Source organism: Empidonax traillii, unplaced genomic scaffold, assembly GCF_003031625.1.
Source record: "Empidonax traillii isolate 1590-97213 ecotype Southwest subspecies unplaced genomic scaffold, ASM303162v1 scaffold326:size758569, whole genome shotgun sequence".
NCBI lineage: Eukaryota > Metazoa > Chordata > Aves > Passeriformes > Tyrannidae > Empidonax > Empidonax traillii.
Genome location: NW_020955519.1, coordinates 271,450 through 299,363, shown reverse-complemented (window position 1 = coordinate 299,363; position 27,914 = coordinate 271,450). Strand labels below are relative to the sequence as shown.

At 37.1% G+C, this 27,914-nt stretch overlaps 1 protein-coding gene across 3 annotated transcripts in view; it reads left to right on the top strand.

Annotated features, from left to right (window-relative positions):
* Positions 1–27,914, top strand: part of PDE10A (phosphodiesterase 10A) — a 358,019-nt gene that overhangs the window by 182,226 nt on the left and 147,879 nt on the right. Inside the window, exon 1 of one of the 3 annotated variants that reach the window (XM_027891694.1) lies at positions 1,417–1,517. The exons of the other annotated variants lie outside the window; for them this stretch is intronic. Coding sequence (XP_027747495.1) covers positions 1,475–1,517 — 43 coding nt within the window. The 5' untranslated portion in view covers positions 1,417–1,474. Of the gene's footprint in view, positions 1–1,416; positions 1,518–27,914 lie in introns of those variants that run through there. 3 annotated transcript variants of the gene reach the window in all.

Sequence of the window (27,914 nt, the reverse complement as noted above, 5' to 3'; positions counted from 1 at the left end):
TGTAGGGAACAGAATTGAGATGAGCCCTCTTGGAAAGGAGACTTAAAAGTGACTTAACAGAATCCTCACGAGTGGAAAAAAATGAAATTGCTAGAAATGTATTCTTCTGCCACTTCTGAGCTCCCCAACCTGTGAGCTCTCCAGGATTTTGTTAGAAGATTCTTGATATTAAAATTTTAGGCTCTGCAATACTCAGTTTGGGCTGTATCTGACTCATTTATTTTTCAATATTCCCAACAAAGCACTGGACTGCGGAAGTTTAAATGAACTTTGTGTGGTGTGAGTTGTTTTTCTTAACTGTTTAAAATCTTGATGCATAACATGGTGTTTTAAGAAACTTCTAGTATCGAACATCCTGGATCAATAGTCCAGTGGAATTCTGTCATATTTAGGATACTGCAAGTTACCAGGTATCTAGTATATCAGGTTTCTGGGAAATGTCTTACCTTTAGGGGAGCATCACATCTTTCTTCTATGGTCAAGGTCTCTAAAGGTGCACGTGTCATCTGTGTGTTAGTGTGCCTTGAGTCTACTGACAGGTATGACTATTTTACAGTAAGCTGACTTTCTGCTTGGGGGAAAATTATCAACATGGTGTTAATTTATACAGTTACCTTTTTTTCTGTCTTTTTTCTGTTTGTTTGTTTGAGATGCGGCAACTTTATCCTGTACCGTCACATGCTAGGTGCTAAGATTTTCTGATTAAATAGTACTTTAAGAAAGAATGGATGCAGTAAGATCTGTAGTTCTGGAAGAAAATAGCCATTAAAGTTTAAATAAAGTTAAAATTATTCCTGTTACCTACACTACTGTGAAAGTTAATCTTGGCTTGACTCTCATTTTTCCTGGTCTGTGTATTCATTTTTTGCAGTCAGGGTGTTTTAAGCCAATTGCTGATCTTCAGCGATGAATCCCTTGTGTAAAAGTGGACAGGGTTAGTTGTACAATTAGATCATGCTTAAAATTTAGATGATGTAAAAAATGGAATTGTCCCTAGTTTTCAAGCCATGGATTCTGGTTCATTGATAGCAAAATTGTCACCAAAGTGATATATAGTTAAGTGGTGTCATTCAGTGGTTCCCATCAGGACTGGTGTTTCATAGTATCACATTTTGCATTACCATGCAGGAATACCAAGTATCCTGGTCTGCAACACTGCCATTCTCTTTAGTGGGATAACAGAAAAATATATAGGGCAGACAGCAAGGAATGGCATGGAAAGAGAATGAAAACCATGTAAGCACAAGCAGGTAACAATGAAGAAGGGCTTCTTTGTCCAAGTCAGGTATTTTTGCAAATGGTTGTCTATAAGACATTCAGTTTACATTTGAAATAACTAATCCTCTGTCCCTTTGACTCCTCAGCTCTGCTGCCTCTGTTTGCCTGATGGCTTGGGGTTACCTAGCGCTCATAAACCTTGAGAAAGGAGGAAGCACCTTCACTGTTAACTCAGTAACCTTGCTCCTCCTGTAAAATGGACTGCGGAAGGTGTGATTATGTACAGTGGGATAGTGTAGGTGAGTTGGGAGATGGTTTCTTCTTGCCACTTGCGTGAGGAGGATGGCAGCTCATTTAAGATTCTAACACAAGGCTGGCAGCTCCATTCACCCCATTTGTGTCCTTATTCCCTTTGCTTATGTTTAAGCCATACATATCAGTTGGATATGGTGAAAACCTGAAATGTAAAGATGAGTTTTTGTTTGGCATATATATGACTTAGTGACTTGATTTTGAAACAGTCATGTAAATGTAAATTTCCACTAATGATCTAGGGCATAACTTGACTGACTTGCTTTTATATTGTCTATTGTACAGATCAATACAACAGTAACTTTTATTTAGTTTTAAGATTTTATGATGTATTCTAATACACCTAGATCGTGCCTAATGTTCTCTCAGCATTATCAAATCATGAAGTCGATTTTAGATTCAGAAAATTAGGAATGAGAGTCTGTGAATGAATGGATTTATAATTTGGAAATGGCTTATGCAGCTTGTTGGATGATGTTAACCTTGCCTTTGTTTAAAATCATATTTCAGTTTGAGTCTAGTATCAGCTGAATTTTTAATGCTACTTTAAATAGTATTTTAGTTTCAAGTCATTACGTTTAATACTTTAAAATTCGATTTTTTTTTCAATATTCTAATTTTTACACTGCTGACACTGTTATCATATTCTAAAAGAAAGCTAAAATCATAAGTAAAAATATATAAAAAGTAAAGGGCTGTTTGAGGGTTTTTTAATTGTTTTTATACTCCCTCTGCTGGCTGTTTCAATTACAAGTACCTGTACTCAAGCATTTTTACTAAATCTGCTCTTCATTTTACTGTTTTATCAAATAAGCGGGAAAGTGCATTGATTTCAATCTGTATTTAATTTTTTTTAAAAAAAGTATAATTGTTAAATGAAGAACACTATTTTCAGGAACAGAAACTCTGATACTTTTTTTACGGAGCAATGTTTTTATTTTTGTTTTACCCTGTATTGATACTCCTGTCCTAAAAACAATTGAATTTTTGGGTGTGGGCTGCATCTTCACTAGTAAACACCACAGAAATAACAATTAATATATTATTCCAAAGGATTCGTTTTTTTATTTCATTTGTTGTAAAAAATTTACTGCCCAACTTTGTTTCATACGATAAAACATAAATAATAATGCTGTGTTTTGTTATGTTAAAACAACTAAATTGAGTTTTGAGTTTGACTTACATCTACTTAATTAGCTACAAGGTTGCACTTGAAGTATTCTGCAGATGTAATGGATAATTTCTTAAGGTGCTGGTTTTGTTACAGTAATAGTGAACAATAGTGTTCATCCAAAATATTTATAACACCCGAAAAGTTTAATTCTTAGTAACTTCAGAGATTATATGCTAGAGTTGCTATATATATTATTGAAATGAAGACATTGCATTCCCCATGGGTGTCAGTTATGGCTAAAACAGTTCAATATTTCTTGTTGGTATTTCTGCTGAAGATCCAGCCTGCTCTGTAGTGTCCTCGCTTGTGCTGGTACTTGGCTTCTCACGGTCTGAGTTTGAAGAGTGCCACCTACTGATTGACAGCTCCGAGAACGCTGCTGCTTTTGCTGTCTGAAAGCTCTCACAGCTCAGCCTCCCCTGTCTTGTGGGATGTGACAAGTTGATGCAGTTGAACCTGGCAACTGTGTTGAATCAAGTCCCAGCTTTGACCTCTTCTATTAAATGATGCTATTTTTTTTTCTAATTTTTTTCTAGTTTGTTTCAAGGTGAGGATTTTCACCCTGGGAGGTTGGCTTCCCTTGCCCCCTTGTCCCTTTTTTAAAAGCTTTTGAGAAAGTGGTGTATTTCTGTGGTTTCTTCATCACTCCTTGTCAAGCTGTCATAATTAATGTGGGCGGAACCAGCCTGGCTGATGTTTATTGAAGACTTTGGCTTCTGCTATGCCAAACGATGTAATGATGGGTTGCACACTCGAATGAGACAGTTCAAAAGGCAGGTAACAGATTCATAATCATGACTCTGTTAATAAATGAATATTTCAGAATGCTTATGACATGGGTTTTTTTGCAGGACAATCTTTTTAACAAGTTCTAAATTTTTATGGTAAATTCATGAATTCATCTTTACTGTTAGTGCACTCTGAGACTGCTTTATTTCAACATAGAAGTACACTAATTATGTTCTTAGGGAAAAAAAAACCTGGCAAGTGTATGAACAAGTTTAAAAAAGTGTATCATTTACATACTTACAAAGAACTCCTTTATTTCAAAATTCTTTTTATATATCTTTTTCTCAGTGATTTATTACCACAGGAAGCTTTCTTAATTCCAAGCTCCTAAGCAACTTGTCACAGGTGGCATTAGGAACAAGAATTACTGTTTTATAAATTTCATATTCCTTTGGAAAATACATTGATAGCAAGTTTAAGTTTGGGTGAGATTTTTAACAAAAAATTGTCATTAAATAAATCTTATAGCTCAGAAGGACTAGAGGTGGGGTTGCTGTATCACTTGAAGGCTTTTGGAAGAGTTCTGACTCAAGAATACTAAAAGAGAAGGCTTTTAAATGTTATTTACTACCTTCAGAGAAGGCATACTAATGTTATTGGTATCTAATTAAAATAGTAATAAAAAATCTCAGTGTAGAAGCAGCAGTGGTAATCTCACCTTCTTTGATACTGGAACCCAAAGAAGAGATTGTCAGGGTTAATCTACCTTCCTTCTGGAAACTGTGAAAATTTAATGCTTTCATTAGCACTTACTGATCTTATTCCTTATTTCTGCATTATTGACCAACTCTCATGCAGCAGAGCTGTACTTCTCTTAACAAAGTTTATTCAGCTGTTCATAATTTCAACATTCTTTCTTCCTCTTACCCTTCCACTTGCATCAAAAAGAAATTCCTTAATGTCAAGCCGCAAATACTTCCTAAAGAGAACTTTTGCATCTGAATTTCTAATAACTTTGTACAGAAACCTCACATCTCTAATCCTTCTGACCCATACGTACGCCAAATAGCAGGTTTTTGCAGCTGCTGACAAGCATCGCTATGTCCACCTTAATAATACTGCTTGCTTTGCTTCATCCTGTGGAGAAATGTCCAGATTGGAAGGAAAGATGCCACTTTCTTTGTCATATATATTTTAGTAGGATTTCTGCAACATTGGGATGTTCTGCTGGTTCAGAGAATAAGATGCTTAGCCTGAATTCTGAGAAGTAAATGTGGATCCTTTTTATTATTTTGTAGTTTTCCTCACTGCCTAGTTTTTATATCCCCATTATATTTCTTCCATGGTGCCTTATTTTATTTGCTTCCAAACTGGCTAAAGCTACTACTCTCTCTTCTAATGGTCTTTGACTTAGTCTAAACAAAAAAAAAAAAAGTGTCTCAGTATTTCACTCTTTTTTCCCCTAACACATAACAGTTAAGTTTATGATAACTCATTCTTTCACTTACACTGGTTTTTTGTGTGTTTATCTTTTGTTTTCTTTCATGCATATGTGGATACCTTGGCAACTTCTCTAAAGTAAATTCTTTTTTGGAACACAGCTCAGTCAGTTGTCCTTTCTTTGTGTGGCTTTCTCTTTCTTTCAGTTGTATCTGTAATTTCAACTTAATATTATTTCCTCCTTATCCACCCATCAGCTTATTTTAGCTGATGTTTCCTTCTTGATTGCTGAATTGTTTTGATTTTGTTTCTTCCGGCAGTGGGCTGGTGTCTTAGCCTGTTCTTTTTACAGTATTTTTATTTCCCCGACTGCTTTTGTTGAGTGAAGGTCCTATGGTGCTGTTATTCTTCTTCTGGTATAGCTCACTTCAGTGGTATTGTCTATTTTTTTAGGTAAGAGGAGATTTTGCATGGTAGTTTGAAAATGCTCACTATGTGTTCTGTATTTGTGGTGAGTCATTGTATTTCCTAATCTGCCACTGTCTGCCCAACCCTAAGTGTGATGTCAGTAGAAATTTTTTTCTTGCTTTTTTTTTTAAGCACACGTAGGACTGATGAAAGTTACTGTTTGATGTAACAGGAAACTGAACTGATCTGTTCTCAAAACAGGCACTGCCTTAGCTAGTATGCTCAGGTTTCATTGTGTTAGGCTCCCGTGCCTCATTCTTGAGAGCAAATTGCTTTTGTGTGGATGTCTTCACTGTTCCTGTTTCTTCAGCTTTCACCATTAAAGACTCCTGAGACAGTGATCCTTGGAAAGCTGCTTTTTCATGCATCTTGAGTCTTAAATGTAGTTCTTTGGCCTTCAGCTCATGATTATGAGCACAAGAAGGTCTTGGGATAAGAGGTACCTTTTGAGAAGTGCTTTGAAGACATCACAGAGTGCAGATGACCTGCAGTTTCCAATGTCCATAGAACAGTGCATTCCTCATGCAACTTCTGGCTTAGCTCATGTGGTGGTAGAAAGAACTGGATCATTTGGCGTGTTGTAGGAACTTTAATAGACTTTTTTATGGCTAGGAATTTGCTTGTAGTTTGCATGTTTGTTTCAAATCTTTTTTTGAACTTTTTTTGGAGTGATAAGCAATGCTTGTTTTTTTTTAAACTAAGGACAGAGAGAATGTGGGCTCTAGCTTTAGTCCTGTCCATTCTGCTTAATTTTGAGAGTGCTTCTTGGTCCAGTTAGGCTGATGCCCAACTGTCATCATGCATGCTGGGAGTAAGCAAAGGAAGACTGTTCCCAAAAAGCAGTGTTGTACTTGCCTATTCTAACCTGGAGAAAGGAGGAGAGTTTAGCTTTGCAGATGCAAGCTGTGTCATGCCTCTGTACTCTGTGGCTGGAGACCAGGCTCTGGGCCGCTTTCATTACTTGTGTGAGGACATAATCATATGGACCAGCAGAGGAACCAAACAGTTTAAACTGTTTGTGGCAGTAGGCAGACTTTGTTTCTACAGACCAAGTTCTCCTGGAGAATGAACCACAAGCTCTACAAAGTCCTGAATGAAAGATGCATCCAGTGAAAAAGGGCCCATTGTTGGAGGACATGGCTTGCTGCCCGACTCAGCGCAATTATTTATATTTTTGGTCTTTGTCTCCTCAATTTGCTGCTTTAAAAGATTTTTTGAAAGTTGTGGCTAAAATGTGTAAATATATATTCATAGGGGAACAAGAAGACACAAAGTTTGTCAGTTGGCAAGGATGAATGATGTGTGCGTGGTGATATCATGTATCTTAAGTTAATGAAAAATGATGGGAACATATCCGTCCATGACAGTAGCACTGAAGGGGTAAAAATCAGAAATAGAAAAGGGAGAAGATTGGAATGGTAAGAGAAGATAACATTTTTTTGCTCAAAGGAATGCAATTACAGCAGAAGAAAATGTTCATCCTTATAGTGAAAGCTATTTATAAACTATGAGAGGTTTCTTTTGGAGTAGATAAAAGGCGTGGTATGTAAATATCTCCCAGCAAATCATTAAATTTCAAGGAAATCTCTTTAATGAAGTATAAGATTTCACTGAAGTGTGAGATATAAGATGACCATTTGTATGTTACTTTTTAATGTCAGAAATGCTTTTTTTCTGCTTAACTATAACTTTTTCCCCTTTCACAACAACATAAGTGGTGCCTGGTGAATCTTATAAACTTGATGAATGTAATTACAGATAACGTTTTAATTTATTTCTTTACTTTTTATAGCTTAATATACATGGATCAGCCAACTGCTATTTGCCAATCTCTTGTTTATGCCAGTTGACAATGTCTTTTCTATTTTTTAATGTCACTGAAAGTTTACTGTTGTACCCTATGTGGTTTTTTTTTTCAATTGCTTTAATTGTAGTTTAATAACTTATCCACCCTCCTTCTTTTTATCTAACGGTTTATTAAAGTGTAATTTGGCTACACATGCCTCTTCTCTGTCTCTTAGCATGAATTGCCTTAGATGGCCCTATCTGTGGATACGTTGTGAGTATAGCAAATATCATTGTGGTTGGTTAGTTTGCTGATGTGACCTCTTACTTTTCATGACAAGCCTTGGTTCTTGTTTAGAAGATGATGTTACGGGTGTTATCCTCTGATTTGACTGCATGGCTAATTTTTTGTTTGTTTTTGTTCATTCAACTGTCTGTACCTTTTTAAAAAATATGTTGAACTACTCTCTTAGCACTTTGCAACATCTTGTTTTAACAACTTGTGTTTGAATCAAAGCAACTAGCTGTTCTGCTGTGCCAGGAAAGACTTTTTTCCCAAGCACTTGTAAAAAGGCGGTTTTTGTTTTTCTTGTTTCACAATTCTTTTGCTGTTTATGGAGCTGAAGGAAGGAATGGTAAGGAAGCTTCTATATATATCAAAATTGAAAAGAGAACATGAGAACAGTTGTACAGTTATGTTGAGCAATATTGGAATTTTTAAATTCTTTTGCTAAAACATAAATTGGTAAGGATTAAGCTTTGTTTAAATATAGAAATGTCCTGCTCTGAACTTCACTTTGGTACTTAAAACTAAGTTGACAAACTGGTTTTAAAGACTTTTAGATTGGCTCATACTAATATAATTTTGGTAGGTTTTAGACATCAGAGATGAGCTCTGCTAGTGCCAGCTGAGATACCTAACCTGTGCTTCTCTTCTGGAAGTCACTACCAGCTCAGCAGAGCTAGCAGAAAGAGGGCTCAAGCACACTGGCTTCCTAACTTGTGATACATGCAAAGGTAGATGTCTGCTAACTTACTGAGCTATGGGCTGCTGTGGTAGATGAAAAAGCACAAAGATGACCTTGGGTCCTACTCATGTGCTGGTGATCTCTAGAAGCAGATTACAAGAGGCTGTTAGGAGCAATGAGGGCATAAACTGTTAAACCTACTTGCTTCATCCCCTGTCAATGCTGGAACATGCCTGGCCCCAAAGCAAGCTGTTTTAGGAAGCTGAGATATGGTAGGTGCCTGTTGAGTAGAGTAAGCTTTCAGTTAGTTAACTTCCTGAATGAGTTCAGGAAGTTGATTTTCTGGAGTCAAAGGTTCACTAGTGCTGATGGGAAGCCTGTTGATACGTCAGCCTGTTGCTGGGAGCTGATGGAAGGATAACCCCTTTCATCAGCAGCTCATCTTAGATCAGCTTGCCTGTGCTTGGTACCCTTACACCATAGTTTCATGGTCACTTGAAGTTTAAATAAACTAACCCTCCTGTTTAAATAAATGGTTTAGTTCTTCCTCCTTAAGACTGCTCTTTCTATACATGAGTACTCTTCCCTTTTGCAGGCACATTTGTGAGTTGAAAGTGCATGTTTAAAACACGTTATTTAACGTGGAAGATAGAGATATAGCATGATTTATGTAATATAAATTTTGCTATCTTGGAAGTCAGCTTTATGGAGGTCTCTACTTGTGTTTTTTATTTTGGTGTTTGTTTTTTTTTTCCCCCATAAGACTTTTGCTTCTCTTGCCCAGTGCTTTATGTAGCCCACAATGTGTGTGATGAAGATAGGAAGTATTACTTGGTATCTTCTTTTCTTTGTATCAAACCCTTTGTATAATTCTACAGTGAAGACCTTTCACAGAGATGGAATTGCTAGTTGTCTTTTGGGCTTTTCTACTGGTGGTAGTTGCACAAAAGTTTTGCGGGAATGAAATAAATTTTTTTTCATAGAATCACAGAGTAGCCTGAATTGGAAGGGACCCACAAGACGATAGAGTCCAACTCCTGGACCTGCACAGGAATATCCCCAAGAGTCACATCATGTGCCTGAGACCATTGTCCAAAACCTTTGTGAACTCTGTCAGTCTTGGTGCTGTGACCATTACTCTGGGGAGCCTGTTCCAGTGCCCAATCACTCTCTGGGTAAAAAACTTTTTTCTAATATCTAAACTAAACTTCCCCTGACTCAGCTTCATACCACTGCCCTGGGTCCTATCTCTGGTTACCACAGAGAAGAGATCAATGCCTCTCCCTCTCATGAAGAAGTTGTAGACTGCAATGAGGTCTCCCCTCAGTCTCCTCCAGGCTGAACAGACCAAGTGACTTCAGCCAGTCCTCATACTGCTTCCCCTCAAGGCCTTTCACCATATTCATAGTCCTCCTTTGGATGCTCTTTAATAGCTTTTATCCTTTTCTGTGCTAGGAACAGTAATATTCTTCTGTCACTTGCATATTACTGAAGAATGGAAAAGGAAAGGGATTAGGAAGAAGTACAAGAATATTCATTAGTTTTCTCTATGTCAATGATTGGAGAAAACCTGAAGTAAATATATCCACCATCTCTACCCACCCCTTTCCCCAAGCACTGAGTGAAAACAGACTAATTCTCACAACAAATCTGGAAGTTTTCTAAACCAGGAGATTGTCAAATACTTAGACAGCACACTGTCTTTCCAAGCAGTTAGAGAAACCCTATCGAAGTAGATGAGTGGCTACAAAGTAGAAAAATGGCAAAGCCACAATGAGAATTCATCACTTGACTTCTAATCTGGGGATCTTTCTGCCAGATACCATTACTTTAATGATCCAAGCAGAATGTTGCTATAGCTTCCTGTGACTTTATTTGTTTTTGTGTGTCTTTTTCTGTAAACAGCTCCCAGACACTGGGGATCTGGGAGCTTTGGTTGAAAAACATAATAGTGCATTGTTCTCTTCAAGACCAAAATTGAGACCACTTTAAATGTTTTTGCATTAAAAGCATGAAGTGTAAAGTAATCATTAGTTTTGATTAGACTTACTTCTGCTGCTGCTGCTTTTCTAAGATGTATTTTAATTGACGGAAGAATTGCTGCTTTAGCAAGTAACATAATATTTGTTGAGAAATGGTAAGAACAATGGAGATGATAAGTTTACCTCACCAGCATCAATAAGACTGAGGGAGAAAAAGAAAGGAAAGAGAAGACAAACTAGATGTCCTTCAGATGCTCCTAGACTATTTGCAATTCATAGTTTTCTGGCCACTTACCATTTTGTGTCTCATTTATTGATCTCCAGCATTAGAATTTGCAGCAGTTTTACTTCACCTTTTGCTATGAATTTACTCTTCGTTTCAGAACATACATTCATCCTCCTATATATTTATTAGTATGGTCTGGCCACAACTAATTGTGCTACAGTCAGTGGTGTTGCTTAAAAAGTGAAGTATTAAGCTGTACTGAGAGAACTGCAGTTGGTAATGTAATGTTTTTTGTAGATGTTTTCATAACTCAGACCTCCATCTTTGCATCAGTTGGGAAACAATTTCAGAGCTCTTGAACTTCGAGATAGTTATTGAGGTTTGGGAGGAGCATCAGTAAAGGGTGAAAATAAGGAGAGGTAGATAAGCACATTTAAAATAATACAGTGGCTGTAAAGTAACCATCAATCTAGATGATGGTTACTGATACATTACTATGTTGCTATCCAGCCTGCACTTTTTCAGTAACATGCAGAAGCACAGATAATGGTCACTTCCTGTCTTGCACTGCTGCAGATTTTATGTGGTCCTTTACTTACTGATGTCTTTTATATTGTTTGGCTGTCAAAATCTGCATGTGAAGGTGTAGTCCTTCAGTTTTATCAACTGATCAGCTGATGTGCAGTTGAGTGAAACTTTTGAATTCAGATTTTGGATTTATTTAGTTAGTTTTTAGCAGTTTATTTCTATCGCACACTTGCTTGGTAATACTCCTGTTTTGGAAAAAAAAAACCAAGAAAACAACTATGTATTTTTGAATTATTTTGGTAAAATGCTGTAATACAAATACTGTCATCTTACTGACATAATGCTTTCTTTTTTTGGAGCAGTGCATAATTTGGGTACCACCCAAAGTGCTGTTCTCCTATTTTATATGTCTTCGTATTTTAGCTACTTTGCTTACATGGTTTTTCTGCTGAAACACTGTGAATCAGCGCAACTCTGTGCCTGCTCAATTCAAATAAGACAAAGACCAATAACTCCTAAACCCCGGTCAATTATTAGATCTGAAGTCTGAATGTTCCTGGTGCATTTTCTTTTCCCTTTGCTCCCTCCACCCATTGCTTGCTGCCTAGAATGTCTGCTATTGCATAAGATGGGCAGAGCATCTGTTCTTTTTTTGCAGCCTCTTGTTCATGTCTGTGTGGTCTTCCTAGATGCTGGTTTTCATGAATTCAAATCTGATGCATGTATGGTATGGTCAAATTTGATTACAATTAATCATAGGGACAAAATCCATTTGTAGGGGCAAGTTTTGTAGCTGAAAAACCAGTAAGGCAATTGTGTGTCTTGTTTCTTTTGACCTTCCAAAGATCAGTTGGGTTTTTGTTATTCTTGAATCTTTATTAGCTCTCTTGGTAGCATTGAGGTTCTATTAATGATGGCTCTAATTTCTCTGGACTCCTGAAATTTTTAATGCTTTATGCACAAGGCAGAGATACATAGCTTCTGCAGGAGAGGTCAATGATGTTTTCAGTAGCTTTTTCCTTCTCAAGTGTTATTTTACCAAGGGACTCTGCAATCAAGTCATCGTGATGGGAAGTGCATCTCAACTGATGTAATGCATTTGTGTTTCCTGGAAACAGAACAAAATCGCAGCTCCTCTTTGTTTAATGTGAGATTTGTCATTGATTTCTGTTGCTATGATATTTACTCCTTGATCATTATCCTTATCATTTGATCATTCTGTTGTAATGGATTGTTTGTGCTTTATGAATCTGATTTCCTGACATTAGTCCCTCAAAGAAGTATTGAAACTTTTTATTAATGAAGAGTATTTTTTCAAAATATTTCAAAATATGATGCAACTAACTCAGATTTCAACAAGTCTCTTTCTCTGCAGACTATGCTAAAACAGTATCAACACAATTTATATGGCAAGAGGGGCTAGATGCATAAAACTGGGTGGACTTGATAGATAAATTCTTCAAATAGTCTAAATATTTATCTAATGCATATTACTCCTGTCAGGATTTATTTAATGTGTATTAGTCCTGTCAGGAATATATTTTCTGATGAAGATGCATTGTTTCCTCTCAGTCTGTCTTGGAAACTAAAATACATTAAGTTGAAACACTTTGATCATGGAGACTGCAACCATATATGTTTAAACCAAATCACTTTGCTTTCCTATATGTTATTTTAACCATTTGTCTGAAACCTTATTTAATCTGAAGTAGAAACACATTGCAATTCATCACTTGAGGAACTTTCAGTGTCTACAACTGAATATTATATTTTGAACAGTGGAACACAGTGACTCTCTTGCTAATTTTTTGATGTGTGTTGACGTAAGAAAAAGTAAGTTATGGCAAAATATGGAAAAACATGAGCTCTATGTTATACGAGTGGTTGGTTTGAATGCTTGAGGTGCCCAAATGTTATTATCTGGTCACAGTTGTTAGCATACAGCACACAGAAATTTGCTGTGGTAATAGTTTGTAGGGTGACTAATGATGTGTAACAAATTTTTGATCAGAAAAATCTTCAGAAACGCTCCAAATGAAAGAACCTTCCCTTAATTATTCTAGTATAACCTTGGGTTCAGTGGGGATCATAGCAGGGGAGTAGAGGAGAGGTTTGATGCTTAATAACTTTAGCTGATTTTTTCTATATTTAAGGCATTGGTGGCATAGGGGGTGGGAAAACATGCAGCCAATAAAAAAAATATAAAGCAAAAAAGTCCTTCCTGTCTACAAACACTTGGATCATGAAGTCGTTTCCAGACTTCAGCCAGACCTGCACGATATTGTTGTGATAAGTTCTGTAGAACTTTTTAGGCACTCTGCCAGTTGCTTACGTGTGGAGACATGGAAGCGAAAATGACTACTTGCAAAGGTTCCCCTCTGTCTTGGTCATAATGGTACTCTGACGGCTCTGTATTATTAAAAATAACGGTAATTATGTTACATAATTGTGTTACGGGTAATCCTCTGTGCTGTTTCCTAGCCTATGATCTCAAGGAAGTTTGAAAGCCATAGGCTGAGCCTCGTGTCTGCTTTGACAGGAAGGCAGCTAGATGAACAGTTGTTCTTTCTGTATGCTGAAGCACAGAAAACTCAATGACTGGTTTTTTATATGCTTAACTCTGCATAAATCTTGCTGAAGAAAACTTCTGCAAATAGTTTAAAAACAGAAGGATAAAATTATTTTGTAAAGGAAAGCAAAGTATGTTTTTGTAACAGCTGGAAGATACATATTCTGTTTATGGTCGTTCTGTGGCTGTTCATTTTTCCAGGCCAAAGATGAATTTGCAACTTAAATCCCAATAAAACTCTCCAGATGGGTGCTGAATCTACAATTGAAACCTGTACATAGATATATATTTATTTTTTGCCATATAGACCTTTATTCTTTTAAGTGGAGTGATGTGTCTCTAAACTCCTTTGTGAATTAAAGAGTAGTTTAGCTTCAGATTTCAGGAAAATGAACTTGGAAGCATACTGTCTAGGTGGTCTGAATTAGTAAATAAGGTATGTTAAACTGGTGAAAGTTTTTGGTTTTTTTTCCACATATTAGTGTACTCAGTTCCTACTAAAGAGCAATCTCATCTGAAACAGCTATCATTCTATTTGGTTTCTTTGGTCATTTAATTCATATTAATTCATATTGAACCATGGAGTTTTTCACATGGCTTTTCTGAAAAACTGTACATTGGCAGAAGCTCAAACCTGCGTTTGTGTTTATTAAAAAATAGAAATCAAGGGAAAGGAGGGAATTGCAAGCCGTGATACGTTTTCTAATGAAACTTCTACACAGCTCTGCTGCTGATTTGTCTGAAACAAAATGAAAACCAGCTTTCCTTCACTAACTCCTCTGTGATAAAATATAAGGTCTTTTTCTCTGGTGGCCTGAAGCTTAAGAATGTGGAGATGGCAACCCATGTTTTGCTTAAGAAAGGGTTGTGATATTTTTGTGGAACTTTTTAATAAATAGAATATTAAATAGCTATTGTAAAAGGTGGCACCAGCTGTGAAATACACTAAAGGTGCATTTCTGAATTGTAAGTTGCATTTTGGACTTGGAACAGACTTTTCATTGCCACAGTGTTTGTGGCAATTATTAAAAGTGAGTTGTTAACTGGTCCTGTAGCAGTTGGAATGTTAGAGCATAGAGATGGTTCTGATCGGATGCTGCAGACAAGCAACTCCCTGCTTGTCTTCTAGCCAGCTGTGCAATGTCCAGGGCTAAAACACTGTCAGCGTAGGTGTTGTTTTTTTTTTTTTTTTTTTGACACTTGTAGAAGCAAAGCTCCCTAACATATACACTAAAAACTGTTGGGATGGATAACAATTTGGATAAGAATAATTCATTCCATTAACTTAATTCCAGGTTTCGAAGAGCACTGCCTGAACAAGAATATTTGGCATCTGAGTATGTTTTAGTTCATTGTATGTAACTGAGTTTTTCTCAATTGAAAGAGGAAAGTAAGAAGTTGCTTTATTTCAGGAAATGAACATCTGCTCTACCACAAATTTAAGTCCCTTTACCCTTTAAACTCAGCTCACGGCAGTAGTTCATACACAGGCACTTGCTACCTTTGGCTTGAATTTTCAGACATCCCTTTCTTTGATTCAACTGATGGGCTTGTGACATCTTTGAAAAGCAGGCTTTATGAAAATATATGGTATTTGCTCTTTCTGAGGCTGTGGTGATGAAAAAGTGCTGTTGGTATTGGTTGAGAGACTGAAGACCAAAGTATGTTTGTAAACTAGTTTACCATTCTACAACTTCTCTTTTGGTATTCATATAATTGCATGTAGACAGCACTTGTTTTTCAGTGCTGTGGCATTTTGAAGTGGACTACTGTGCTGGATGGATGACACAACCCTTCATCTGACTGATTTAATGGACAAAAGGAGGAAGGGAAGTAATGCTTTTAAATGCTGTTGTTAAACTACAAAGTGCTAGAACGGTTGCAGTTTCACTTAGTCACCTGCTCCCTTCCCTTGATGAAGGGTTTGGATTTAGATTTTTATTAGATTATCTAAACCATAATTTAGATTTAGATTTATGGTGAATATATTTTTCTTGACAAAGGTACGATACATTAGGAAAATTCCCCTGTATCTTACGTGTAGAAGGTGGGCAGCTGATGGAAGCTAGGGAAGGAAAGAATACTACCAAGTGCTGGTAACAGTATTTTTAAAAATGTAAACTAACCTGTTCATATGCTCCTAAAATATAGAGGGGGCATTCCTGGTGACTCCCCTATTAGGACTACCTGCTGAAAGGGTGAGAGAGTTTCTGTGGCCTTTCCTCCTTCCAAAACTTGTCGTATGCTTTGGTAATTGATTCCTACCCCAGCCTTTTACTACATGCGGTATCTTCAGTAAGAGGGTGGTTTTTGTTTGTTTGTTTTGTTTGTTTTTTTATCCCATCACAACTTCATTTCAGAAGAGACTTTCCTCAGAAAGAAAACAGTTGCCCCCATGCTAACAGCTTTACCAAGAGAAGGCAGCTGTCTAATGAATGAGACTGGTAGTTTTATAGGTACTCATGATCTTTTTGAGAAGTATTAGGGATGGAAATCTAACAGCTACAATTCTGTGACTGCTTTAAGTAGCCGTCTTTCAGCTGTTTATTGCCTTGACTAATGCTGGCAGCATAAAGGGCTGCTTGGTTCCATTGCAAAGCGTACTTTGAAAGATAGACGTGCGCGGGATGGCTTAATGGGAGGAAAACGGAAGAGAGCAAGAAAGCGTGTAAAAAAACCAAGATAGAATTTCATAGTTTCCTTGCCAATTAGAAAATAAACATAGCTGAAAAAACAATTGGGACATCAAGAAATGGAAGGGGCAATAAGGAATTTTCTGGCTGAAGACTTAAAAAATACCAACAAAACATAAATAGATTATGACACATCAGTTCATATTTTTCCATTGAGAAGATACTGTCCCACCTACTCAAGTTTCTGAAAGAAATTCTGCTCTCTTCTGAGGAGCTGAAATACCAACTTTTGGTCATATTTCTTGTGATACATTCTTTTTCTCTATATGTTAAGAGGATATAGGGACTGTGGTGGTTTGTTATTGTTTAAATAAGGCATGTTCTTTATTGTGAATAGCAGCTAGTTTTGTGCTAGATGCCTTTTATGGTGCACTTTGGTTTTAATGCTTCCTCAATCATTTCCTTTGTTGTAGCCTGCCACTAAGTTTCTAGGCAGCTGAGTTGACTCTGTGAGAGGGGGTTTCTTTGTAGGATTTCCAGTGTGAAAAGAGGATGAAATTTCTTGGCCATTTAGAAAGTCTTAACCTCTTTGGACCTTGAACCTATTTTTCAGAGCTCTTCAGGGTATAGATTCCTCATATGTATGTTTTTTTTTTCCTTACTAAAGATAGTGAGTTCAACAGCAGGTTGTGTGTGGAAAGGCAAAAGAGCTTTACAGGCAGCTGAGTATCAGAGAGCAAAGTGTTTCATATCCATAGTGTTCTTCAGTCTAGTTTTATGTAGAATTTGATTTAAATATCATGAATGGCAAGGAAATAGATGAGGCTTTACTGGAAACACTGACAAGGATTTTGCTTTTTTCCTGTTTCCTCTCTTTCAGTGTTGCAGAATTTATTGATGTGTGATATTTATTTTTATTTGAAATTTAAGTTTACTTTTTTTCTCCTCGCTGCCAAGCCCTAGGGAGCTGTCTGCTCTGTGACTTTCACTGTCATCGTTAGCACTCTGTTATCTCCCATGGCTGTGTGAGGACTTTAATCTTCCATATAATTGTTGGTGGTGATTGCTGCTAAAGCTGTAAAGGAAAAGCATCCGTTCACCTTCGTGTGAAAATGGTTGATTAACGAACTCAAGAATGTTTCCTCTCGGCTCTGAACCGAGTAAGTAAGGCAGAGTACCTCAGGCAGTCTAATTTCCTGGCTTGATAATAGACTGGGAAAAGAGCCATTTGTTGTCTTCAGGGTTGTCCATATAAGGACAAATCTTTTGCTGGGCTGAGTGAAAGCAGTCATCTTTCAGGAAAGAATAGAATGTTACAGGATTTTGGGAAACAAAGGTTTTATAAGCAGAGATGTAGTTTAGAATAATGGATGGTTGTTAGTTTCAATGCATTTAAAACCTGAGCCTGTGCTGTTTTACCTCCTGAAAGTTGTTAGAGAATGGCAGCTATAGATGTTAAGCCTGTTAAGATTACCCCAGTTGTTTGGCAGCCTTTACTTTGAGAAGAACCAATGCTTATGTTGGTGTAGACGACCTGTAGGCTTTCACTGACTTTTTATTTAGGTTTTGATTAAAGTCGAGGAAGACATCTAAGGTGAAGTTAAATACAAGAAAGATTATTTGAGTATTTCACCATCTGTGGCTCAGTTGTATTTGTACTTGTCATTGTATGAAGACCTTTAAGAGTATTCCTTGATGATTTAGAGAATCAAACCGATCATTATCTCTTAAGAGAGCCAAGAGCAGCTGGACAATTCTTGAGTTGACTGCCGAACTCTGGTGTTATTTTCTAGTAGTTTAAAAAGGTTGGGGTTTATATGAGGTTCTCCCTGTTTTTATTATGAAATACAGACTCTGTGTGTGTAAGCAGTGATTATCTCTGCATTTCATCAGATGACAGACTTGAGGTCAGGAAGCAGGTGGGGAGGAATAAATCAAACTCAAGGTTGTAGGATTCTGTTTTATCTACTAATATAGTTTCACCTGGTTACAATATTTTATGTGTAATATCTTTGTTCCAGATGTAGTAGAAGTGACATTGATTTCTTAAGAATAAGGACTGTAGAGTCCTAGATTTCTCTTATTGGACTTAATTTATGACTTGTCACAAAGCTTGTGTTGTCAAGCCCATAGGCACCCTGATTAGGAAACTGGTTTACTTTTAACCTACGGGCAATCCTGCAGATTAAGGGATAGTAGAAATACTCCCTAAAACTGTTACATTGATGTGGAGGTTCTCTTGCAGTTGTTTTGACAGTCTTGAAGATGATTGCATTGTGGCACAGTATAAATCAGAGCAGCTTTATTTTTTTTTTCTCCTACCTGTTGTACTTGTAAGGAGAAGGCATATATGCAAAAGTAGGTACGATTTTTTTCTTAAAGGGTAGTGCGAAAAAAGCAGCTGATTTGCCTTAGGCATTACTGAAAATTTCAGGTGAATTTCTTATACAGAAATAAAATATTGTATGGTAGGTTGCTTAGATTTGACAGATGCTTGAAACAGAATAATTCTCTTTTTGACAGTAGGTATGAATCTTCCCAAAAGTAGAAAAACGCCCTTAAATATTTTTTGTTGTCTTAGACATTGGGTCAAAAAAGGCTATAAAAATATCTTTGGCTGCTGAAAGTATTAAGATTTCAAGAGAGGAGAGAGGGAAGGAGTGGATATAGGGAAAGACAGCAGCAATCATCCTGTCTTTAAAACTAGGGTATTATAAGTGTTATCAAAAACCAGTGTATGGATTGACTGTATTAGTGGGCAGGACATCAAATTTTGCAGTTATCATAATCTGTCTGTAAATATGTATAAGGTTAATGCTCTTCAATCAACAGGAGACTGATCTTGGTCTTACCACTTCTGGCCTAAATTTTTAACCTTAAGTTTTTTCCATGCTCTGGGGAAAATGCTTTGCTTCTTTAAGGATTATGCTTATTCTGCTTATTCTGCTTATATGCTTATTCTGATTTTTGATTTGTATTTTGTGATTTCTTTTTTAATTGGGGAGAAAAAAATGTTTATTTTTGCCTTTTCAACTTAGCAGTGAGTGAGTTTTGTGATCATCTTACAGCGCTTTCCTCTTATAGAGCTGACTTAGAACTGTTGCACAGACCTTCAGCTGTGAAAACTATTATTGCACTTTCTTGTATTTCTTATTGAATTGGGCTAGCTTAAGCCTTTTCCTGTTTTTACTATTACAGTTTTTGCTGAAAGCAAAACACAGGCTGCAAAATAGTTTCTTATTACTCCTGCCTGCTTTCAGAAATACCTAATTGCCTATCGAAAACAAGATTCCGATCTGGATCCATATCAAACATTGGACTTTTTTCATTAGGTGCAAAGTTGAGGTAAGGTTAGGTTCAGCTAACAGAAATGGACTGAGCCAGGTAAAATTAAATAATTTTCTTTACTCATTCTTTAAGCAACTCCATTGGAGGTGAAGATTACAGTAGTAGTTTATTTTTTCAGGGAGAATAAATATAAAAACATACATGAATAAAAGTAAGGTGTAAGTTAACTTTATTTTTACATTTCACTTATTTTTATATTTATTCATTATGCTTCAGAAATTGCATTTAGTTTGCATTAAGTAGGTCAATTAAATAGTGTATTAACCATTACTGAGCAGTGGCTTGTCTGCATTCCACTTCTAGCCTGAGCTTTGCTGTAAGTTTACTTAGCAACAAATTTAAGATTTTGTGACATGTTAATGAGAATATGTTGAAGAATAGCATAATAAGATTTCAGATTTTTTTCTAATAAAGAAGCAGCCATATTAATTATCTGCAACTGTCCTATGTATGTTTTTTTCTCACTTTTTCTTAGGTTTCTGCATTGTGTGTAATACTTTCCAAGATCCGTTTTCATTCTGTCTCAGACAGTTTTATTCTCTGAAGTCCCTTTCCCCTTGTATTTTGTAAGATTGCTTTTTAAATGTCTTCTTTCTGAGGATCTCCCAACTCAAGTGTAATACTATTCTCTGACTGTTGAACTGGCTCAAGGTTTTTCATTTTTCAGATAGCTTGAGAACTTTTTCCTTTCTGGGCTGCCACAAGCTGACTTTTCCTCTTCCTCATCTTTTCTTCCAGAATCATTGCTGTACTTCATGGCTCTGTGTGCAGGTCTGCTGGAGCCTCAGTTTTGGTTTGAAAGAGTGACAGTTAAATGGTCGTGCAGATTGCCTGCATGAGAGATTACCCTGAATGTTTACTCCACTTACAGCTAGTTTAAGGAGAAGAGGAAAAAAGTCATTGGGAGGATGCTGAGGAAGAGCATTTCAGGCTGTGGGCTGAGTTATAAAGGGTAAAGATTGGGTCATTGAGGAAACAGTTTCAGCCTAGGTCTAAGGAAGTGTATGATCAAGTGAAGAGAAGGGCAGGGATTTGGGGAAGATTTATTTGGTCAGGTTATGAAGAACCACTGACAATTTTCTCCTAATAGAAGCTTAGCTTTTCCTGGTTTATAGTGACAGGGTACTAGATTGGCCATTGCTGAAACTTTCATCTGCTGGATTTTTCTTCCTTGGTTGTCATCAAAACTTAACATATTAGTATGTTCAGGTCAGAAATGTGATTTTGAGATGACTGTTCTAGTTGTTCTCATTAGCTCTTGGTTCACATCAGAAAACGGTCCAACAGACCATCCATCCTTTAACCAGATTATTTCCAGACTAAACAAAACTGGAATGTGTGCTGCAGCATTCTAGCTTAGGAAGGAGATTTGGTCCAGATCAGATAGTTTGAAATAAAATTCACCTTAACATTGAAAGTATAAATGCTGGGTCCTTGTAATCACATACTTTGGTCTGTAAATAAGTGGACTTCAACCCTGGGCAGGCTGTGCTAACATAGGCACAGATCTGATGTGGAGGTCATTCTGCTTTGAAAATTTTTCAGTGCTACAGGAATCTTTCACAGTGATTGTGGTGGCAGCAGAAGGGGGACCCAAGATGGATGTCATGCACTGACTGATGTTTTGCATGCATCTAAGTGTCTGAAAAATTACTTTAAAGACCAAGGTCTATTAAACAGCTTTGGCAAAACATTGTGGAAGTACTGTAGAATATTGATTTAAGAATATTTTGTCACCCATTGAAAGGAACTCGGATGGATGCAGATGAAGAATTGGTTTACTGTGGGCCTAGTCAATCTGTTCATGATTAATGTGTTTGTAAAACATAACTAAGGCCTATATATTACACTGTTTTGAGATGCTATCTTGGGTTTTGTTGATTTATTAATGTTATAAATTTGATCCTGCTGAACTGAACCTACTTGCAGAGAAAATCAGAATTTTTATTTTGCTGAGAGGAGCATTATGCACTGTGTTGGGTTTAGTTATGGAAAGTGTGAGTAAGTGTAGTTATAAAATGCCATGACTCTGAAGTAGGAAGTAAAAAAGAACCAAACCAAGCAATATACTTAAAAATCACAAATGACAAGAGAGGAATGTTATGTTCTTTGCCACACTTAAATAATGCTGTTCTTGTTTATAACTGGTTTTATAGACTAATCTTTTGTTGCATGTTCTTTTTGCATTCATACCAATACTGAATCCAATAGAAGAATCTTAATTTAATCCATATAATATGAGGTTTTTGACAAAATTTTTGAATATAGGCTTCTTTCTCCCGTGTTCTCCTGTATCTAGCCCAGTGCATATTTTCCTAGCTTCAAAGCAGTAATGGAGAAACCTATGTCCCCTTTTCTGACTACCTCACCTAGTTAATATAGCCTTAATCAGAAACGCAAATGTTTATGAACTGTGTGATCCTGATTGTGTGCTTCTCATATATAGTATAATTCCAGTAGGCTTGTTCTCTGTTTCGAGTGGTATATTTTAATTTGGAATAGATTTTTTCTGTTATGTCCTTTGCACTTTGTGGTTTGCTTTGTATTATCTCATCTTTGTTTTTAGTGTTGTTTCTGGCTAGAGAAGCTAAATGAGAATCACCCAAAGTTTGCCTGATTCTTAAATCAGCTGTTGGAAGAGAGTGAATATGGTGCTTGAGGTGTTGTGTAGCTTGGTCATGTACCAAGAGCTATTGCTTTTGTGTTCCCAAGCAGAAGAGCAAAGGGCCAGTTTTGAGCTTCAAACTTGACTTGCCGTTCAGCGGTGCACATTGTCACTGGCAGGTCATTACTTGCAAAAGTAAAGGAAATAGAACAATGCCTCCCCTGCTGGGGGCTACGCTGATACTGGTTTAATTAGATTTCTGTTTGTTTTAAGACCAGTCTGATTTAATATGTTATGCTATTGATCAGTATAACATTGTAAGTCTAACGAGAATTTGTATTTGCTATCAAGAAAGTGTGTGTTTTGAGAATGAAGCACAGAACCAGTATTATGATAAGCATGAGCTGAACCATACTCTCAGTAAAGTTTGTAGTGACAAACTCTGACACTCAGAAGCTGTCATGAATTCTTTTTGGCTATAGCCAAGTCTGATGGACTGGGGACCATTCTTACATGTTTCTGCAGGACATGGGCAGATGTTTACAAGATGGTGCTTTCTGTCTTGCTGGGATTTAATAATCTGTGTTTTGATGAGAAGCCATTTGGTTAAATTTGGTGCAATGGCAAATAAGATAAAAACCAACCAACCAACCAACCAACCAACCAACCAACCGTGTGTTGTAATTGACTCTACTCATAAATACTGTTCTTAGTAAATCACTGATTTTACCTTCAGCATATTCTCCTAAAGCTGATGTTTTATGTAACCATGGTCACAGATGTTTTATTGACTGATAACAAATCATTGTCTGCAATTTTATGTATTTCATTACTAACACTGTAATCATATCTACTGCAAGCACTGCACTGACAGAAACATACTAAAGTTTGGTGTTATCTCACTTTTTTCTTGGAGTAATTCAGGAAGTACTGTGTACACTGGCATTTTGATGCTCGTAAGGTTAGGAAGCCAGTGTGTGTGTTTTGGTTTTTTTTTTTGTTGTTGGTTTTTGCTTTCTTTTGTTCTTTTAAGGCAAGCATTGTTAATACTGTTGTGGTAACATAAGTGGTTTATTAGTTGCTTTTGGTATCTAGAGATTCTGATGTGAAGTTGCTTTAGGAGGTAAACTGTGCAAACTCTTGTGTGATAAAGGCTGTACCTATACTGGTCTTAGCTAAGTTATCCAAGGCTGCCTTTGACTCCCAACAAAATAAGACAACTAGGTAAGAGTTTTTGAATTTTAGTAGTGCAGTGTAACTCATATGGAGTACAGTGGCAACAGTGTTTTAACCACGGATACGATGATTTTAATAATTGCTCTTTTGTGCATTGTCATTAACAGTGGTGCTGTGTTGGTACTTTTTAATTAGAGTTCTGTCTTTGCTGTTTGCATACCTGGAGAGCATGTAAAAATACAGATATGGTATTGTCATAGACACAGTCTGTTGCACTAGGTTCTGGGTTGTTCACTGGAAAAATAGAAGAGTGGGGTCCTTAGTGTGCTTGTGTGAAGCAACGAATGTGATGCAAGACTGTAAGTGAATATACAGGTCTGCATAACAGACATAAACCAAAAGTCTGTGACTGACTTTACGTGCCCTCTTGATATGAATTGAACTATCAACCTGTTTCTCTTATCTTTATGGTCACGCCTAAGATTTGTGAACTAGAGGCATATGTTGAATCCTACCTCCAAGGTGTCGATTTTGTGTTTTAAAAAAAACAGCACAGTAAGAATCTGAGTGGTGTTTCCAGTTGTAATAATCAAAACAGTTATTCTGAGTTGCCTTTTTCTTTTTTTTTCTGAAAAGTTATAATAGAGCCTGAGTAGGATGTAAACTGTTGAAACAATTACTGGTGAAGTAGGAGTCTGACTGGGCACATGTTCTTTAATTTTCTCATCCAGATTTGTCAGTGTTTTATTTTGTACACACCAACATGTAGAATATGTGTATTTCATCTTGTTTAATGTCCATTTCTCTAGAGCTTATGTTTTATTCATTATTCTTAAACCATTCCTGAGGCAACACAGTTCTTGCTGTCAACTGCAGAAGACAGAGCTGCTAGGCTGCACTTGACCAATTTCATGAAAGTAAATGTAAGCATAAAATAAATGTTGTCCTTTCTCTGTGAGCTATTATAAAAGGAATAGTCACTGAAGTGCTAGGTTGTTATCTAAGCCTCTACCTGCATAAAACAATAAAAATTGAGGGGCTGGGGTGTTGAGAAGGGGGCAGGACGGAGGTTAGGTTACCTGAAGATGATAGATACTTATTTCACTCTGACTTCAGGTCTTGTCTGCTTTGCACATGCTGATTTCAAAGCAGATTGACTGTTGTAAGAAGTTTGCAGGAATGATTCTGGAATAAATACATGCATAAATCATTATGGTATTATGATATTTAAATTGTCTTGATGCTTTATATATTTTGGTGATCTATATACTTTGTGCTTTCTAATCCTGGAAGGGTGTAAAGCTCAGATGACTGGCCTTCTGACAAGATCTGAAAACTCCACCTGGAATAGCATGCTACGATGGTGTTTTCTTCAGTAGAAATTTGTAAGCATTCAGTCACAAACTTTTCAGAAAGAAGGAGGACTGGTGTTTTTTACAGTGCTCTATATAAAATCAATAATAAACCAAAAAGAATTTTAAAAAGGCAGTGGAATACATGGAACTGCTTATGATACCTTACTGGTCTGCATTTATGTGAAAATCTCAATTTTTTTTTTTTAATACAGTTAAAAAAAAAAAAGAGGAAGTAATAATTCCACATCCCTTGCATTGTTTAAATGTTGCGTGGTAGATGTTGATATCACACTTTCATAGAGGTTAGAAAGGGAGCAGCGTTGGGTTTTTTCCACATTAAACGTGTACTTTGTTGGTATGCTAAGACAGCCCTTAGGATAATGTAGTATGCATTCGTGTTACTAGTCATGATACAATACCACATAGACACAGGAAAGCTTTGAATTATGAGCTGAGTCATAGTTTATTCTAACTTCTGAATTCTGGCATTTCACAAGTGAGGAATGATGACATAAAATAGTGTGTTTTTTCCTTAAATTTCCCTAAAAAAAAGTAAAAAACACTAAATCAAATTAGCAAAATGAATTAGCAAAATTTAATTATTTTCCCATTTTAATAAATAAACAGCTACCCAACTTGAAAAATATGGCCTCTTAAATAAGCAGCACATGGCATTGTTTATTAACAAAGGTTGTGAAATTAAACTTCAACCCAAATGAAAGTGAGGGGAAGGTGAGCAATTTATGAAGTGAGGATTTCAAAAAGAACATGTTCTACCATCCTTTGAGGCTAAATAACATGTAGAGTAAAATGCAGAGCTACCAATTTTACTGTGATTTCTATTGTAACTGGATGTTTTTTCTGAGACGAGCAACACTTTGGAAACATATTTGTTGCAGGTGGAACATTGAGAAGGTTCTGGGACAAGTATTGGAGTTCTGACCATAAACAATTATGAATATCCATTACTTTTTAAACATATTTGGTGAAGTCTTTATGCATAGCTGCGTATTGCTCTCACTTCTGTTGTGATCCCTCTTCCTATTTTTAGCTCCACTAGACACTAGAACTATTTAGACATATGTGCAAATGCATGAAATTTACTGACTGGGGGCAAATCTGTACAATTTTTACTAATGTTTTCTGAATGAATTCTTTGCTGGTTTTGTGTTCAGTGTAAGTTCCACTGAATCAAAATTGGTCACAGAAAACTTTTATTTAAATTTTGTGATTTATGAAGTGATGATTTTAAAGAATACTATTGGATAGTCTTAACTATAAAGACACACACAGTTATCCAGTTATCCATTTTGAAAAATTTATTAACTGAAGATTTTATTTGTCCTTTGATAAATTGTGTAATGGTGTAGCAGTAACTGTAGTATTAATAATTATATGTGATGCTTGCTTGTGTTCATTAAGCTCTGTGAAGACAAATATCGGTAAGAAAAGCAAAAATGCTAGACAGCAGTTGGACCACTGAGACCTTGTACTTTGATGTTTTAGGGCAGTCTGAGAAACACTTCAAGCCAGCATGTGCCAACATGGCTGCTAAAAGAGTCAGTGCTTTTTTTTCTTAGATCTTCTGCTTCCTAGCTCAAGGAAGGCAAAGCAAAAAATTTCCCCAAGGAGAAAATGTGTTGATGAGACTAGGAACAACAGGGAAGACTTTGTGGGGAGAGGAATGAATAGTTGAGAGAAGAGGAAGGGGTATTCCAGAGATGGTGATGTGTGCCAGAACATATCTGTTAAGCTACCCTCCTGCTGGGCAAGGTTAGGGTTGGTCAGATCCTGAGTGAGAGAGGAAGTGATTAAGTAATCCCATGAGACTGAGCAGTGGGACTAATAAAGCTTTTTTCCCACTCTGGTTTTGTCTGGTGGCTGGTCCCCCTCAACAGACACCCTTATATGTTGTAAGGATTTAGCAAATATTGCAGCCCGTTTTCTCAGTGGAGGCACAGATACATACCCTCTTTTCTACCAGGCTGATTAGTAATACAAGTATTCTGTAGTGATCTCTGACATCTTAAACCCCTGAAATAGGAGCACATTTACATATATATATTCATTATCAAATTTGCTCATTCCTTTTGGAAGTAAAATGAATGTAAAACTAGAGTTGTTTCAATTAGAGCTGAATTATGTGTTCTGAACTTAGTGTATCTAGAGGTACCTCTTCCCCACTGTAATGCTTTTGGCCTGTGTCCCCAAATACTTTTTCTCCCATGGCCCCCAGCAGCCATGTGGAGAAGGTGTGACGTGACTGATGGTGTGGGTTGACTGGCTGCCAGTGCGCCGGTTGATTAAACCCTGCGCAGGCAACAGAAAATCTGAAGCTTTTTTAGCCATGGCTATGCCAGTTTATCCAGTTGCCAGTGGTCATAAAACTTTCAGGAATGTAGTTATTCTTGGATAACTCTTGCCCTGTGTTGGTTATAGTTGAAATTGGCTCATAAGCCCAGAGCTTGTTATGGAAAAAAAGCAGAGAGAGGCTGCTGATCTGGCCAGTCAGAGCTGAAGGTGTGAACACTGTGGAACCTGGATGTTTTCTTCTCTAGACTCCTGCAGTGGCTCTGACTTGCACAGGTTCTTTCCAGACTTGCCTAAGTGTAATGGGATGAATGCAGAATTAATTCTTTCTTCTTGCCTCTGCTCTACAAATGCCACAATATGGGAGCATATATACCTGATCTCAAGTTGCAGGCAGCATGTAGTCACTGTCTTCCTGCCTGAAAAGGTCCTGTGCCAAACTGCAGGTCAACAGACTGGCTGACTATTCCTGTGATGGGGCATGGATGTAAGTGCAATGCAGTATAACTAGTTAAAAATGCACTTATTCTCTCCTGCCGTGTGACCCAGTGCAGTGAGAGGAGTGCCCAGCATATGACTCTCTCTGAGGACTTGTATAGCACATGAGCAAATGGACTGGAATTCTCTTAGCGGTGTGCTGGCATTACCCATCAGCAGGCAAGGGCCAAGGTGCTCACTGCTCCACCCTGCTGCTCCACCCCCATCCCTTCTCCTTACTGCTGGCTGAGCGAGCCCAGTGTGGCCCCAGCCCTGACAGGGTGTGTAGCACTTGTGTCTACTCCTTATCCACCAGAGGAGTATAAGGCTGTGTTTGTCGTCAGGGACTGGAAGATGACACATGGGCAAGATGAGAAGAAAAGAAAAAGGAAGTAGAAATGGGTGAGGAAAAAAATGCCGGTGAGCCAGGGCTTGTAAGCAGCATGAAATAGGCAGGGCTGGCCTACTGAAGGCAAAATGAGTGTTGAGAGGGGGAAGCTTTGACATATAAAAATCCAGGGCTGTTTTTTGCTTTATATGCATTTGTTGCCCAAGTGGGCAGGCATAATCATTTATCGATGATTTAGATGAGGGGATTGAGTCCATCATCA